Here is a 12628-nt window from a genome sequence, read left to right as displayed (position 1 = left end):
GTCCTGACCCCAAATATGGCGATCATCTGTATTGTACTGCAGTGGCTGCCAGAGGTGTCCCTTGTAGAGGATTAGTGCTTCCGCTAAAGCCAGTGCCCTGGGAGTCTGCCATGGTGGTTCTTGTGCTGAGAGTGCTTTGCGATACGTGCAGAGACTCAGCTGATAAAACCCAGGGGTCAACCTAAAATCCTCCTCTATTATGGAAAGCTTTAAATGTAAATTTAGAATAAACTTTCCCCCCCGCTGTCAGCCCCTGCACTTCTCTGGGTCACTGAGGCAGTGAGGAAAAGCTCTTACAGATGAGCAAGACCATGAAACATCAGCCAACGGGGATAATACTTCTAAACGATACAGCCCCGTATGCACGCATCCCGCTCCTGTGAGGAAAGTCTGATCTTCCATTTACAAGTCACAGAGGGAGTCTGCAGCTGCCAGGGTTAGACCCGAGTTATTCCAGAGCTCTGAGTGCTCGGCTGCACCATTCCGGTCCCTGGGCCGGTCAGCTAGCTACTGACCCAGTCGCTGTCACTTACAGCAGATTATCCATGTGATTGTCCTGAAAAGCAAAGCGCTGAGTCTCTGCCTCGGCACAGCTGGCACCGTATTCTGTGACAGTAAAAGGGTTGATGCCTGTGACTCGGCTTCTCCTCCGAGAGTGGGAGCCTCTGAAAATAACGTCCCCTGTTGAGATGGTGTCACGGCCTCACCGGTCGTGCCCATTCTTGACCCTATGTGGGGGGGGTGCCCCTTTCAGTGAGACAGACCTTTCCCCGGGGGTCCTCTCTCTCCCAGGGTTGGCCCTTCCACCTCCTGGAGCCGCACCTCTCTGAGCCTTAGCACGTCTGTCTCTTGCCGTGGGCCCCCTCAGGGAGTCCACTCACCTCCACCCCCCTGAAGAGGATGGTGCAACTCTGTTCTTTAGACTGGAGCAACTTTCAGCCAGCGTAACACAGGAGGGTTTATTGAACGTTGAACACAGCACAGGAAACTCTCTGACCCTCAGGCCTGGCCTCCCTCAGCACAGCACCTTCCCTGCGGCTCTGCCTGCCTCCTCTCTCCAGCCCCGAGCCCCCCTTGCTTCCCAGCTGGGCATCTGATACCACCAGCCCCAGGCCCCGCCTCTGTCCATTGTCTTCCTTCCAGGTAAACAGGGTTTTCTGGGCCTCCTCTCCTCTCCACCCTCCTCTGGCTGGAACCAGCTGGTTAGATCATGGGGTCCTCTCTTCGCAGCCCATTGTCCTCCTACTGGCTAGAACCGGCTGCGACTCCTGAGCTGGGTCTCCAGGTGTCAGGTCACCAGTCGCTGGGGTGTCCCTCCTCCAGGCCATGGGCTGGGGTCCCAAGTTCCTTCTCCGATCCTCTGTAACAACAAACTCCCTCTCCCCTCACCTTGTTAAACCAGTAACACCCAGGGACACTGAGTCCCACTCCCTCTGCATGCAACCCATTGGAAAACCACGAAAAAATAAAAAAAATCCCCCACTTCGTCACAGATGGGAATTTGAGAGCCTCCATGTTTGAAAATGTTGGCCTTGATGTCTGATAGAAAACTGTGCAAGTGGATTGCTTGGGTGCTACCGTTATTTCAAGCAATGGAGGTGTCTGATTACTAGGCACTGAGTGAAGCTGCTGCTCTGCTGTTTGGGTAGCAAGGACAATCATTTGGAATAGGCAACAGTTTCTCTTGGTTTTCAGAGAATGGTTTGGGTCAGTGATCAATTCCACGGCCTGGTATCCCTTTGCCGTGCTCATCTTTGAGAGATTTCTCTTTGTGTCTGTGACCATGCAGCTTTCAGACAATTGGGTAGCTTCTGTGTCCTGCTCTAGCACTAAACTCCTCAAATTCATTGAGGGAATCAGTGATCATGTGGATATGGGGGATCCAGGGGATATAGCGTACAATACATGGTTTTTCAGAAAGCCTTCGACGAGTCCCCTCACCAAAGGCTCTTACAGAAATTAAGCTGTCCTGGGCTAAGAGAAGGTCATCTCCTGGATCAGTAACGGGTTAAGAGATAGAAAACGAAAGATTGGAATAAATGGTCAGGTTTCACAATAGACAGGTAAACGGTGGGATCCCCCAAGGATCTGTACTGGGACCCATGACGTTCAACATATTCATTGATGATCTGGAAAAGGGAGCGAACAGTGAAGTGGCAAAGTTTGCAGATGATACAAAATTTCTCAAGATAGTTAAGTCCAAAGCTGACTGTGAAGAGTTACAAAGGGACCTCCCAAAACTGGTAACTGGGCAACAAACTGGCAGATGAAATTCAACACTGGTAAGTGCAAAGTAATGCACATTGAAAACATAATCCCAACTACACCTATATAATGACCGGTTCTAAATTAGCTGTTACCACTCAAGAAAGAGATCTTGGTGTGATCATGGCTAGTTCTCTGAAAACTTCAGCTCAATGCTCAGCAGCAGTCAAAAAAAAAAAAAAAAGCAAACAAAGTGTTAGGAACTATTAGGAAAGGAATGAACAATAAGTCAGGAAATATCAGAATGCTGTTATATAAATCTATGGTGTGCCCAAACCTTGACTGCTGTGTCCAGTTCTGGCCACGCCATCTGAGTGGAACTGGAGAAGGTTCAGAGAAGGGCAGCACGCACGATTGAGGGTGTGGAATGGCTTCCGTACAAGGAGACACTAAAAAGACTGGGCCTGTTCAGTTTAGAGAAGAGATGATTTAGGGGGGTTATGATAGAGGGTCTATAAAATCATGACTGGTGCAGGAAAAGTGAACAGAGGAGATATTTACCCTCTCCCACAATTAAAAAAACACACTAGGGGTCACCCAATGAAATGAATAGGCAGCAAGTTTAATGCAGACAAGAAGTCCTTTTTCACACAACACAACACTCATTGCCATGGGATGTGTGATGACCAGCAGTATAACTGGGTTCAAAACTGAATTCGGTAAGTTCCTGGAGGACGGGTCCATCAGTGGCTATTAGCCAAGGTGGTCAGGGATGTAACCCCATGTTCTGGATGACCCTAAGCATCCGACTGCCAGAAGCTGGGAGGGGACGGTGGATGGATCTCTGTAAAATTGCTCCATTCTGTTCACTCCCCCTGAAGCTCTTGTTCTGGCTACTGTCAGAAGACAGGATCCTGGGCTAAACGGGCCATCGGGCTGGCCCAGTCTGGCCGTTCCTATGTTCTTCAACGGGGCAGTTCCATTCTGCTGCCTAAACTGGGCGGGGAAGCTTATTGTTAATATCAGTTGGTGGTTCTTTGCCTCCTGTTCTAAACCGGCCACACTCCAGGACTGATTGTTACGTGCCCCTCACCGTGGTATCTGGCTGTTCTGTGCTGTATGTGCTGCAGTTCCTCAAGCCCTCTGGTTCCTTAGTGCCCTTCAGCCCTGCCTAACTGGGCAGTGTTGGGAAAGAACCGGCCGTTGGAAGGAGCTTGTTCCCTGGAGGCTTCGTGACCCTCCCCCATTAACCCTTTGATTTCCGGTGATGCGGCTCACAGCACATCCCCCCAACCCCACCCCCGAGTGCCGGAGGATGCCCCCGGGGTTACAGCACAGGGCTGGTGTCCAGAGACTAGGGTTCTGGGTTTAGTGCCAGGGCAGGTTTCTTGGGACCATGCTCTCTCGCCCCTTCGTCCTGGGGGCAGGCTGTACACGAGTGGGGGGGTCTCTCCGCCAGTGCCTGTGCAGCGTATCTGGGCTGGGTTTTCCTGGGGGAAGAATCGGCTCTTGAATTCCCAACCCCATGAAAGCTCTGTACAAACCGAGGCCGCAGTCTGTCCCCCCAGGATCGGGAATGGCAGAAGGCCCCAGCTGGGGTCTGGAGTCCCCTCCTTTTCCATCGCTGAACAGGGTTTTCTCCTCTCCCGTCAGTCCTGCAGTGTCACACAGGGGAGGGGAAACCGCAGAGCGTTAGGTGACTGGCTGCCCTGCTCCGAAGCAGGATGAGTTCTGGGATTCCTTCACCGCTGGGCTTTCACAAGTCTGGACATGGCCCTCAAACACTCACCTCAGTCTTCTCTGCCCTGGGACTCAGCAGCTCCAGTTTGCTTGGGCTGAGGGCTCTGCCCGGGCCTGCACATGGGCGTTGTGTTCCTCCCCAGCGGTGAAGGGGTAGAGCAGATCAGCACGTCCCGGCCTGCTCCTCAGCTCTTTCACACCCTTGTGTCTCCATCAGTCAGCAAGTCAGTGGCCCTTCTTGGGAGGCAGCAGGCGGGATTGCTACCTTGCCCTGGGGATAGCTGAACCACTCACGCCAGCGCCCGGGAGCTCCTGCCCCCCAGTGCTGTGCTGGGACCCCCACACAATCACACACAGTGTCTCCTCGCCGAAACCCGGTCAGGCTGCCTGAGTGTTCAGACGCTTCCCTGAAGGGTGGTAAAGTTCCCGTTGGGCCCCAGGTCACTAAGGCAGGAAATCTGCGGCTGGGAGGTGGCAGGCTGCTGTCTGTCTCGGGGGAGCGGGGTGCCTGAACAGGCCTGATTTCCTGTAGCATCTCCCAGCTTCAGCTCAGCCTTCCCTGGCAATGGCCTGGATCCCTCCCTCCCCTTAACAGCTGCCCTTGTCTTTCAGTGCTGAGGAATGTAAACAAGTGTGCTGGGCCCTGAGAGACTTCACCCGGTTGTTTCGATAGCTCGCGCGCCCACTCTGTTCCTGTCTCCCAGGTGAGTAGATGCCATCTGGTCATATTCCAGGTCTGGGTGGACACCTCGCAGCAAGGACCCCCTGGCCCCATCTACTGCCAGCTTCAGGGGGGGGCAGGGTTGGGGCCTGTAGTAGAAATTAACCCGTTGGTTGCCAGCGGGCGGTAAGAGTGGTAACTGTCAGAAATGCCAAGAGGTTGGTTGTGAGAATCTGGGTCACCGTGGTAGAGAAGACAGCCTGAGGCCCATGTATTGAAGCGAACCCATCCTGGACCAGGTCGGGTGAAAGGCTGGTCGATGGCAGATGTTTGAAAACCCTCAACTTCAGATGCAATCTGTGCGCCGCACCCAGGTCTCAGCACGCTAAGCCCATCCCCGGACACTGGCTACCAGGTGTTCACATGTAACCAAAGAGCATAGCTGCCTCTTGAGCGTTTCTCTGGCATGTGCTATGGACCCAACACACGGCCAGGGGCTGATGGACAGAATAATCCATCCTGAGGCCATTTGCTGTTTGCCATCCCAGGCAGGGGGACGGCTCTCTGTGAAAGCAAGAGTCCTGCTGGGCCTCAGTGTGCTGGCTGGTGGGAAGCCAGGGTTTCTAGCCAGATGTTCTGTGTGCGATGCGGCACTGCTGACTCGGGAGCTGCTCTCACCTGGTGGCACCCCCCAGCTGTTAGCTTCAGCGGCTATTTCATCTGTAAAGGGCCAGTGACAGCTTGGGATAATGGGGTCTCTCTCACCTGGGCTGTGCGTTCCAATTCAACCCCAATGGATGAGTCGTCTTGACCTTCTGAGGGCAGCTTGATTGTCCGTATGAAACTAAGTGGGAGTTCCCAATGGATGGGTGACACATCAGCTGCACTCCTTGGTCTCAGCAAATAGACCAAGGTCTAAATCCATCCTCGGGGCGGGGGGGGCCTTTCAGGTCAGGAGAGAAGCGTGTTGGCTGGGGGCAGGCTCGGGCATTGCTGCTGCCCACGTGGCTAGAGAAGCTCATCCCAGGACTGTTGTTCACCACTCAATTAGCACTCGAAAGACAATACAAGTTTTGCTTAGTGCCTTCAGTGCAACTTTCAGCCTCTGGGCTCGGTCACAGCCGTGTAATTCCACCGACGTCTGTGGAGTCACTCTGTATTTACGGCAGTCGTAGGTTCTCTCTGGGTCAGGGGTGGGCAAACTACGGCCCGCAGGCCAGATCCCTCCCCTCAGGGCTTTGGATCCGGCCTCTAGGGCTCCACGGGCCCCGCGCTGCTCTCAACAGCGGCTGGCCCAATGTCCCTGCAGCCCCTGGGCCTTTACCTCCAGGCACCGCCCCCCGCAGCTCCGATTGGCTGTGGTTCCCCGTTCCTGGCCAATGGGAGCTTCGGGGCTGGTACCTGGAGGCGCAGCAAGGGCAGCGCATGTGGAGTCGTCGCCGCCCCGGGCCACAGCACTTCCTGGGGCGGTGCGGAGCCAGGGCCAGGGCAGGTATTCAGGGAGCCTGCCCTGGCCCCGTTGCCACCCTGGAGCCCGAACCCCTCCTGCACCCTGCCCCACAACTCCCTGCACTGTGCACCCCTCCTGCACCCCACCCCCCTGCCCTGAGCCCCTTCCTGCACCCTGCACCCCACCCCCCTGCCCTGAGCCCCCTCCTGCACCCCTCCTCTGCCCCAACCCCCTGCCCTGAGCCCCTCCCTGCACCCCTGCACCCCACCCCTGCCCTGAGCCCCCTCCCACAGCCCTCCTCTGCCCCAACCCCTGCCCAGAGCCCCCTCCCACACACCTCCTCTGCCCCTGCCCTGAGCCCCTTCCTGCACCCCGCACCCCAACCCCAGCCCCGCATACAATTTCCCAACCCAGACGTGGCCCTCGGCCCAAAAAGTTTGCCCACCCCAGCTCTAGGTGGTGAGCTCCTTAAGGCAGGTGGGAGCCTCTCTGGAGCCCTAAATCGCCTGCTCTGGGAACACTGACTCTGCTTTCTGTTCCCGCCAGGAATGTCTTTTTATTTAGAAGACAGGAAATAAGCAAACCAAGAATGTCCCACAATCAGCAAACTTCATTGTGGCCGAGGGCTTTCACTCACTCTCGTGTGCGCCGTCAAACCCGAAGAGACGCTTCCCGCCAGAACACGCCAGTGAAGTTACTGTTTGTGAGAGAGGGCACCTCAACCTGACTAAAGATGGCTGCAGCCGGACCTACGGCATTGTAGGGGGAACGCTGCTTTCCCGGTGGACTCGCTTTAAAAAAAAAAGAAAGAAAGAAAAAAACAAAAAAAGAGAGAAAAGAAACAAGAATGGAAGAAAAAAATTTGCCTGGTAGCAAAAAAAAAAAAAAAAAAAAAAAAATACAAAACAAAGTAGAAAACTTTCTGTGAAATGAAAAATAAAATAAAATTTACTTAAGGAAAACGTGGGGATTAAAAACACGACACCTGCAAACCCAATTGTCTGCACTGGGAGGGGGGGAGGCACCCAGTTTTTTAGCCCACCTCCAGAACTCCCTGAGCTTCCCTTCCCCTCCCCCGCCCCGCCCCCTCTAAAAAAACAATCGGGAGGAGTCGGGTCCCCCGTGCGGCACCGTGGGGATCCTGCTGTTCGCCCCTGTGGAGCGCACTTCCAGAGCTCTGGGAGTTTACTTAACTCCCACCCGCCCTCCTTAAGCAACCCCCCCTAGCTAAATCTGATGCCATCAATCTGTCAGCCTCCTGGAGGAGAGTCAGCCTGGGATAGACTGTTATATATTATATATATTTTTTCTTTTTTTAGTTTTTTTTTTTTAATTTGGTTTTGTTTTTACCATGGGGGGGGGAGAGGAGAGGGCTCTAGAGGTCGCAGTGATGGGGCTGACTATTTTACTCAACAGATTTGGAAACTGCTCCCTGGGGAATCTTACATTGACAAGACCTGAGACCCTGCGCAGGCGTTAGAATTGAGCGCATGCTGTTCCGTCTGGTGTTGTAGCCATCTCGAGAACAATACAAACAAACAAAAAACAAAAAAATAAATTAAAAAATTCAAATGTCAGTTTTGTGTCTCTGGCTGTTGAACCTGTCTGCAGGCCTCCTTCAAGGGGCGGGACTGACCCCGGCTGCTGCTCTGGCTCAGAAATCCCGGCAATGGTAGGATCTGTCAGCGTTCTTTGATTGACAGCAAGACACCGTTACCCTTAAGGGTAGTACCAGCGAAGGCTGTTGGAAGGGACTGTGCGAAGTGACGGGATATTAATTTTCTGTGCTTTAGTCACAAGATTCAGTCCCAGCTTAACCCTCCTCTCTGACCACATTGGCTTCTCCTACTTTAGGAAGAGAATTAGCTTCTCCCTTGCGCACTGATTAGCACAGTAGCATTCACTAACCTGCCTGTATTGCTGTGATCTCTTTATAATCCTAGGTAGTACCTTTGAAATTACACAGAGCATCCCTACTTCACACTAACGCAGGCCAGGTCTGGCTTTTATGACTTAATAAGTAAACGATCGAAGAGGATCAGAGTCGAGGTGCTTTTTTCTTCTTTTATTGCCCAGCAATGAGCTTCTGAGCAGGGCGATGGAGCATGACCTATATTTCATTGCCATCTGTTGTGTAAAAGCAGTGCACCTTCAAAGCTCCCTCGCTGTACCATTCGGCTAATCAAAGCGAGCTGTGCTGCGAGGCTCGCAAGCACCACGTGAGCTTACTGTGCTGTGTATTGGTGAGCAAGGTTCGCTGATGCAGCCGAAGATCTAGTTAACAGATACCGTAGCCTGTAATTGCTTAAAGGATCCTGATGAAGGTTTATATGGTAGGCCATCCTGGTGGAATGAGCCACAATTAAATACTATCTAAACAACAAATCTACAGCTCGTCTCTCTGACACTTGCCTGCAGGGCCACATGGCTGGAACTGCTCCACCCTGCCCCAGGGTTAAAAGGCAGCAAAATTGCCTGGCTAAGGGCTTTTATCTTTAGGAATCTTAGTCTGTGCTCAAAGGTGCTGGTGAGCAGTTCCCTCAGGTGGCCAGCACAGGGCCCACAGGCATTGAGAATCGGGTGTCATCCACCCAGGCTGTTTGGCTGCACGAGCTGGTGCTCATTTCCCACTAACTCTGCTAGGATCAGGCTTTGTAGCATGTAATTTCTGAAAGGGGAACCACACAAAAAGGAGGAGGTTAGTGAAACAAGGTTCACCACTAGAAGTGAAATCTCTGCAAGCTGCATGGAAACTTTAAAGACCCCATAATAGAGGTTCAATTTAAACGCATACCCCAAATTAAAAAATGAGAACCAAAAAAGAGCCCCTGTGGCTAAACAAGAAAGTAAAAGAAGCAGTGAGAGGCGAAAAGGCATCCTTGAAAAAGTGGAAGTTAAATTCTACTGAGGAAAATAGAAAGGAGCATAAACTCTGGCAAGTGAAGTGAAGAAATACAATTAGGAAGGCTAAAAAAGAATTTGAGGAACAGCTAGTCAAAGACTCAAGGAGTAATAGCAATTTTTTTAAGTACATCAGAAGCAGGAAACAACGTGGGGCCACTGGGTGATCAAGGTGCTAAAGCAGCACTCAAGGACGATAAGGCCACTGTAGAGAAACTAAATGAATTCTTTGCATCTGTCTTCATGGCTGAGGATGTGAGGGAGATTCCCAAACCTGAGCCATTATTTTTAGTTGACAAATCCTGAGGAATTATCCCAGATAGAGGTGGTGTTTTGGAACAAATTGATAAATTAAACAGTAATAAGTCACCAGGACCAGATGGGATTCACCCAAGAGTTCTGAAGGAATGCAAATGTGAAATTGCAGAACTACTAACTAACCTACCCAATGACTGGAGGACAGCTAATGTGACACCAATTTTTACAAAGGGCTCCAGAGGTGACCCTGGCAATTACAGGCCGGTGAGCCTGACTTCAGTACCGGGCAAACTGGTTGAAACTATAAGAACAAAATTGTCAGACACTTAGATTAACATAATGTGTTGGGGAAGAGTCAACATGTTTTTTGTAAAGGGAAATGCCTCACCGATTTACTATAATTCTTTGAGGGTGTCGTCAAGCATGTGGACAAGGCAGAACAACTGGATATAGTGTACTTAGATTTTCAGAAAGCCTTTGAGAAGTTCCTGCACCAACGGCTCTTAAGCAAAGTAAGCTGTCAGAGGGAAGGTTCTCTCATGGATCAGTAACTGGTTAAAAGACAGGAAACACAGGGTGGGAATAAATGGTCAGTTTTCAGAAGGGAGAGAGGTAAATAGTGGTGTCCCACAGGGCCCTTTTTCCAGATCATTTGTGGTTAAGAGTGAGGTGGCAAAATTTGCAGATGATAAAAAAACTACTCAAGATACTAAAGTCCAGAGCAGACTGTGAAGAGCTACAAGAGGATCTCTCAAAACTGGGTGACTGGGCAAGAAAATGGCAGATGAAATTCAATGTTGCTAAAAGCAAAGTATTTCACATTGGAAAACATGATCCCAACTATACATATAAAACGATGGGGTCTAAATTAGCTGTTGCCACTCAAGAAAGAGATCTTGGCATGATTGTGGAGAGTTCTCTGAAAACATCCACTCAATGTGCAGCGGCAGCCAGAACAGGGAACAGAATGTTGGGAATCATTAAGAAAGGGAGAGATAAGAAGACAGAAAATAACATATTGTCTTTATATAAATCCATGGTACACCCACACCTTGAATACTGCGTGCAGATCTGGTGACCCCATCTCAAAAAAGATATATTGGAATTCAGAAAAGAGCAACAAAAATGATTAGGGGTCTGGAACGGCTTCCATATGAGGAGACATTAATAAGACTGGGACTTTTCAGCTTGGAACAGGGACACCAGAGTAGATATGATTGAGATCTGTAAAATGACTGGTGTGGAGAAAGTAAATAAGGAATTTTATTTACTCAACACAAGAAGTAGTGGGTCACCAAATTAAATTAATAGGCAGCAGGAAGTATTTCTTCACACAACGCACAACCTGTGGAACTCTGCCAGAGGATGGTGTGAAGGCCAAGACTATAACAGGGTTCAAAAAGAACTAGATAAATTCATGGAGGACAGGTCCATCAATGGCTATTAGCCAGGAGGGGCAGGGATGCCTCTGGTTGCCAGAAGCTGGGAATGAGCAACAGGATGGATCACTTGATGATTTTGTTCTGTTCATTTCCTCTGGGGCACCTGGCATTGGCCACTGTTGGAAGACAGGATACGGGGCTAGATGGACCCTTGGTCTGACCCAGTCTGGCTATTCTTGTGTTTGCCAAAGAGGAGTTTGAAGCACAGCTAGCCAAAAACTCAAAAGGTAATAAAATGTTTAAGTACATCAGAAGCAAGAAGCCTGCTAAACAACCAGTGGGGCCCCTGGCTGATCGAGATACAAAAGGAGCAGTTAAAGACGATAAAGTCAGTGCAGAGAAACTAAATGGATTCTTTGCTTCAGTCTTCACAGCTGAGGATGTTAGGGAGATTCCCAAACCTGAGCCGGCTTTTGTAGGTGACAAATCTGAGGAACTGTCACAGATTGACATAGCAAAGAATCCTGTGGCACCTTATAGACTAACAGACGTTTTGCAGCATGAGCTTTCGTGAGTGAATACCCACTTCGTTGGATGCAAGTCAAAGTGCATCCGACGAAGTGGGTATTCACCCATGAAAGCTCATGCTGCAAAACGTCCGTTAGTCTATAAGGTGCCACAGGATTCTTTGCTGCTTTTACAGATCCAGACTAACACGGCTACCCCTCTGATACTTGACAGATTGACGTGTCACTAAAGGACGTTTTGGAATTAATTGATAAACTAAAATTAACAAGTCACCAGGACCCGATGGCATCACCCAAGAGTTCTGAAAGAACTCAAATGTGAAGTTGCAGAACTATGAACTATGGTTTGTAACCTGTCCTTTAAACTGGCCTCTGTACCCAATGACTGGAAGATAGGTAATGTAACGCCAATATTTAAAAAGGGCTCTAGAGGTGATCCCAGCAATTACAGACCGGTTAGTCTAACGTCAGTACCGGGCAGATTAGTTGAAACAATAGTAAAGGATAAAATTGCCAGACTCATAAAAGAACATAAATTGTTGGGCAAAAGTCAACATGGTTTCTGTAAAGGGAAATCGTGTCTTACTAATCTATTAGAGTTCTTTGAAGGGGTCAACAAACATGTGGACAAGGGGGATCCAGTGGACATAGTATACTTAGATTTCCAGAAAGCCTTTGACAAGGTCCCTCACCAAAGGTTCTTATGTAAATTAAATGTCATGGGATAAAAGGGAAGGTCCTTTCATGGACTGAGAACTGGTTAAAAGACAGGGAACAAAGGGTAGGAATTAATGATAAATTCTCAGAATGGAGAGGGGTAACTAGTGGTGTTCCCCAAAGGTCAGTCCTAGGACCAATCCTATTCAACTTATTCATAAATGATCTGGAGAAAGGGGTAAACAGTGAGGTGGCAAAGTTTGCAGATGATACTAAACTGCTCAAGATAGTTAAAACCAAAGCAGACTGTGAAGAACTTCAAAAAGATCTCACAAAACTAAGTGATTGGGCAACAAAATGGCAAATGAAATTTAATGTGGATAAATGTAAAGTAATGCACATGGGAAAAATAACCCCAACTATACATACAATATGATGGGGGCTAATTTAGCTACAACAAATCAGGAAAAAGAGCTTGGCGTCATCGTGGATAGTTCTCTGAAGATGTCCACACAGTGTGCAGAGGCGGTCAAAAAAGCAAACAGGATGTTAGGAATCATTAAAAAGGGGATAGAGAATAAGACTGAGAATATATTCTTGCCCTTATATAAATCCATGGTACGCCCACATCTCGAATACTGCGTCCAGATGTGGTCTCACCTCAAAAAAGATCTACTGGCACTAGAAAAGGTTCAGAGAAGGGGAACTAAAATGATGAGGGGTTTGGAACAGGTCCCATATGAGGAGAGATTAAAGAGGCTAGGACTTTTCAGCTTGGAAAAGAGGAGACTAAGGGGGGATATGATAGAGGTATATAAAATCATGAGTGATGTTGAGAAAGTAGCTA

The 12628-nt window shown here is 49.6% G+C and overlaps 1 protein-coding gene across 2 annotated transcripts in view; it reads left to right on the top strand.

Moving 5' to 3' along the window:
• TNPO3 (transportin 3) overlaps nucleotides 1-6969 on the top strand; it is a 75569-nt gene extending 68600 nt beyond the window's left edge. For both annotated transcript variants that reach the window (XM_039519999.1, XM_039520000.1), the window contains 2 exons: nucleotides 4558-4649; nucleotides 6603-6969. In XM_039519999.1, coding sequence (XP_039375933.1) covers nucleotides 4558-4618 — 61 coding nt within the window. In that variant the 3' untranslated portion in view covers nucleotides 4619-4649; nucleotides 6603-6969. The remainder of the gene's footprint in view (nucleotides 1-4557; nucleotides 4650-6602) is intronic.
• The last annotated feature ends 5659 nt before the right edge of the window (nucleotides 6970-12628 follow it).

The sequence above is a fragment of the Mauremys reevesii genome, linkage group 1 (assembly GCF_016161935.1).
Source record: "Mauremys reevesii isolate NIE-2019 linkage group 1, ASM1616193v1, whole genome shotgun sequence".
NCBI classification, from domain to species: domain Eukaryota; kingdom Metazoa; phylum Chordata; order Testudines; family Geoemydidae; genus Mauremys; species Mauremys reevesii.
Note: the sequence above shows the minus strand (reverse complement) of the source record. Positions and strands in the feature narration are given on the sequence as shown.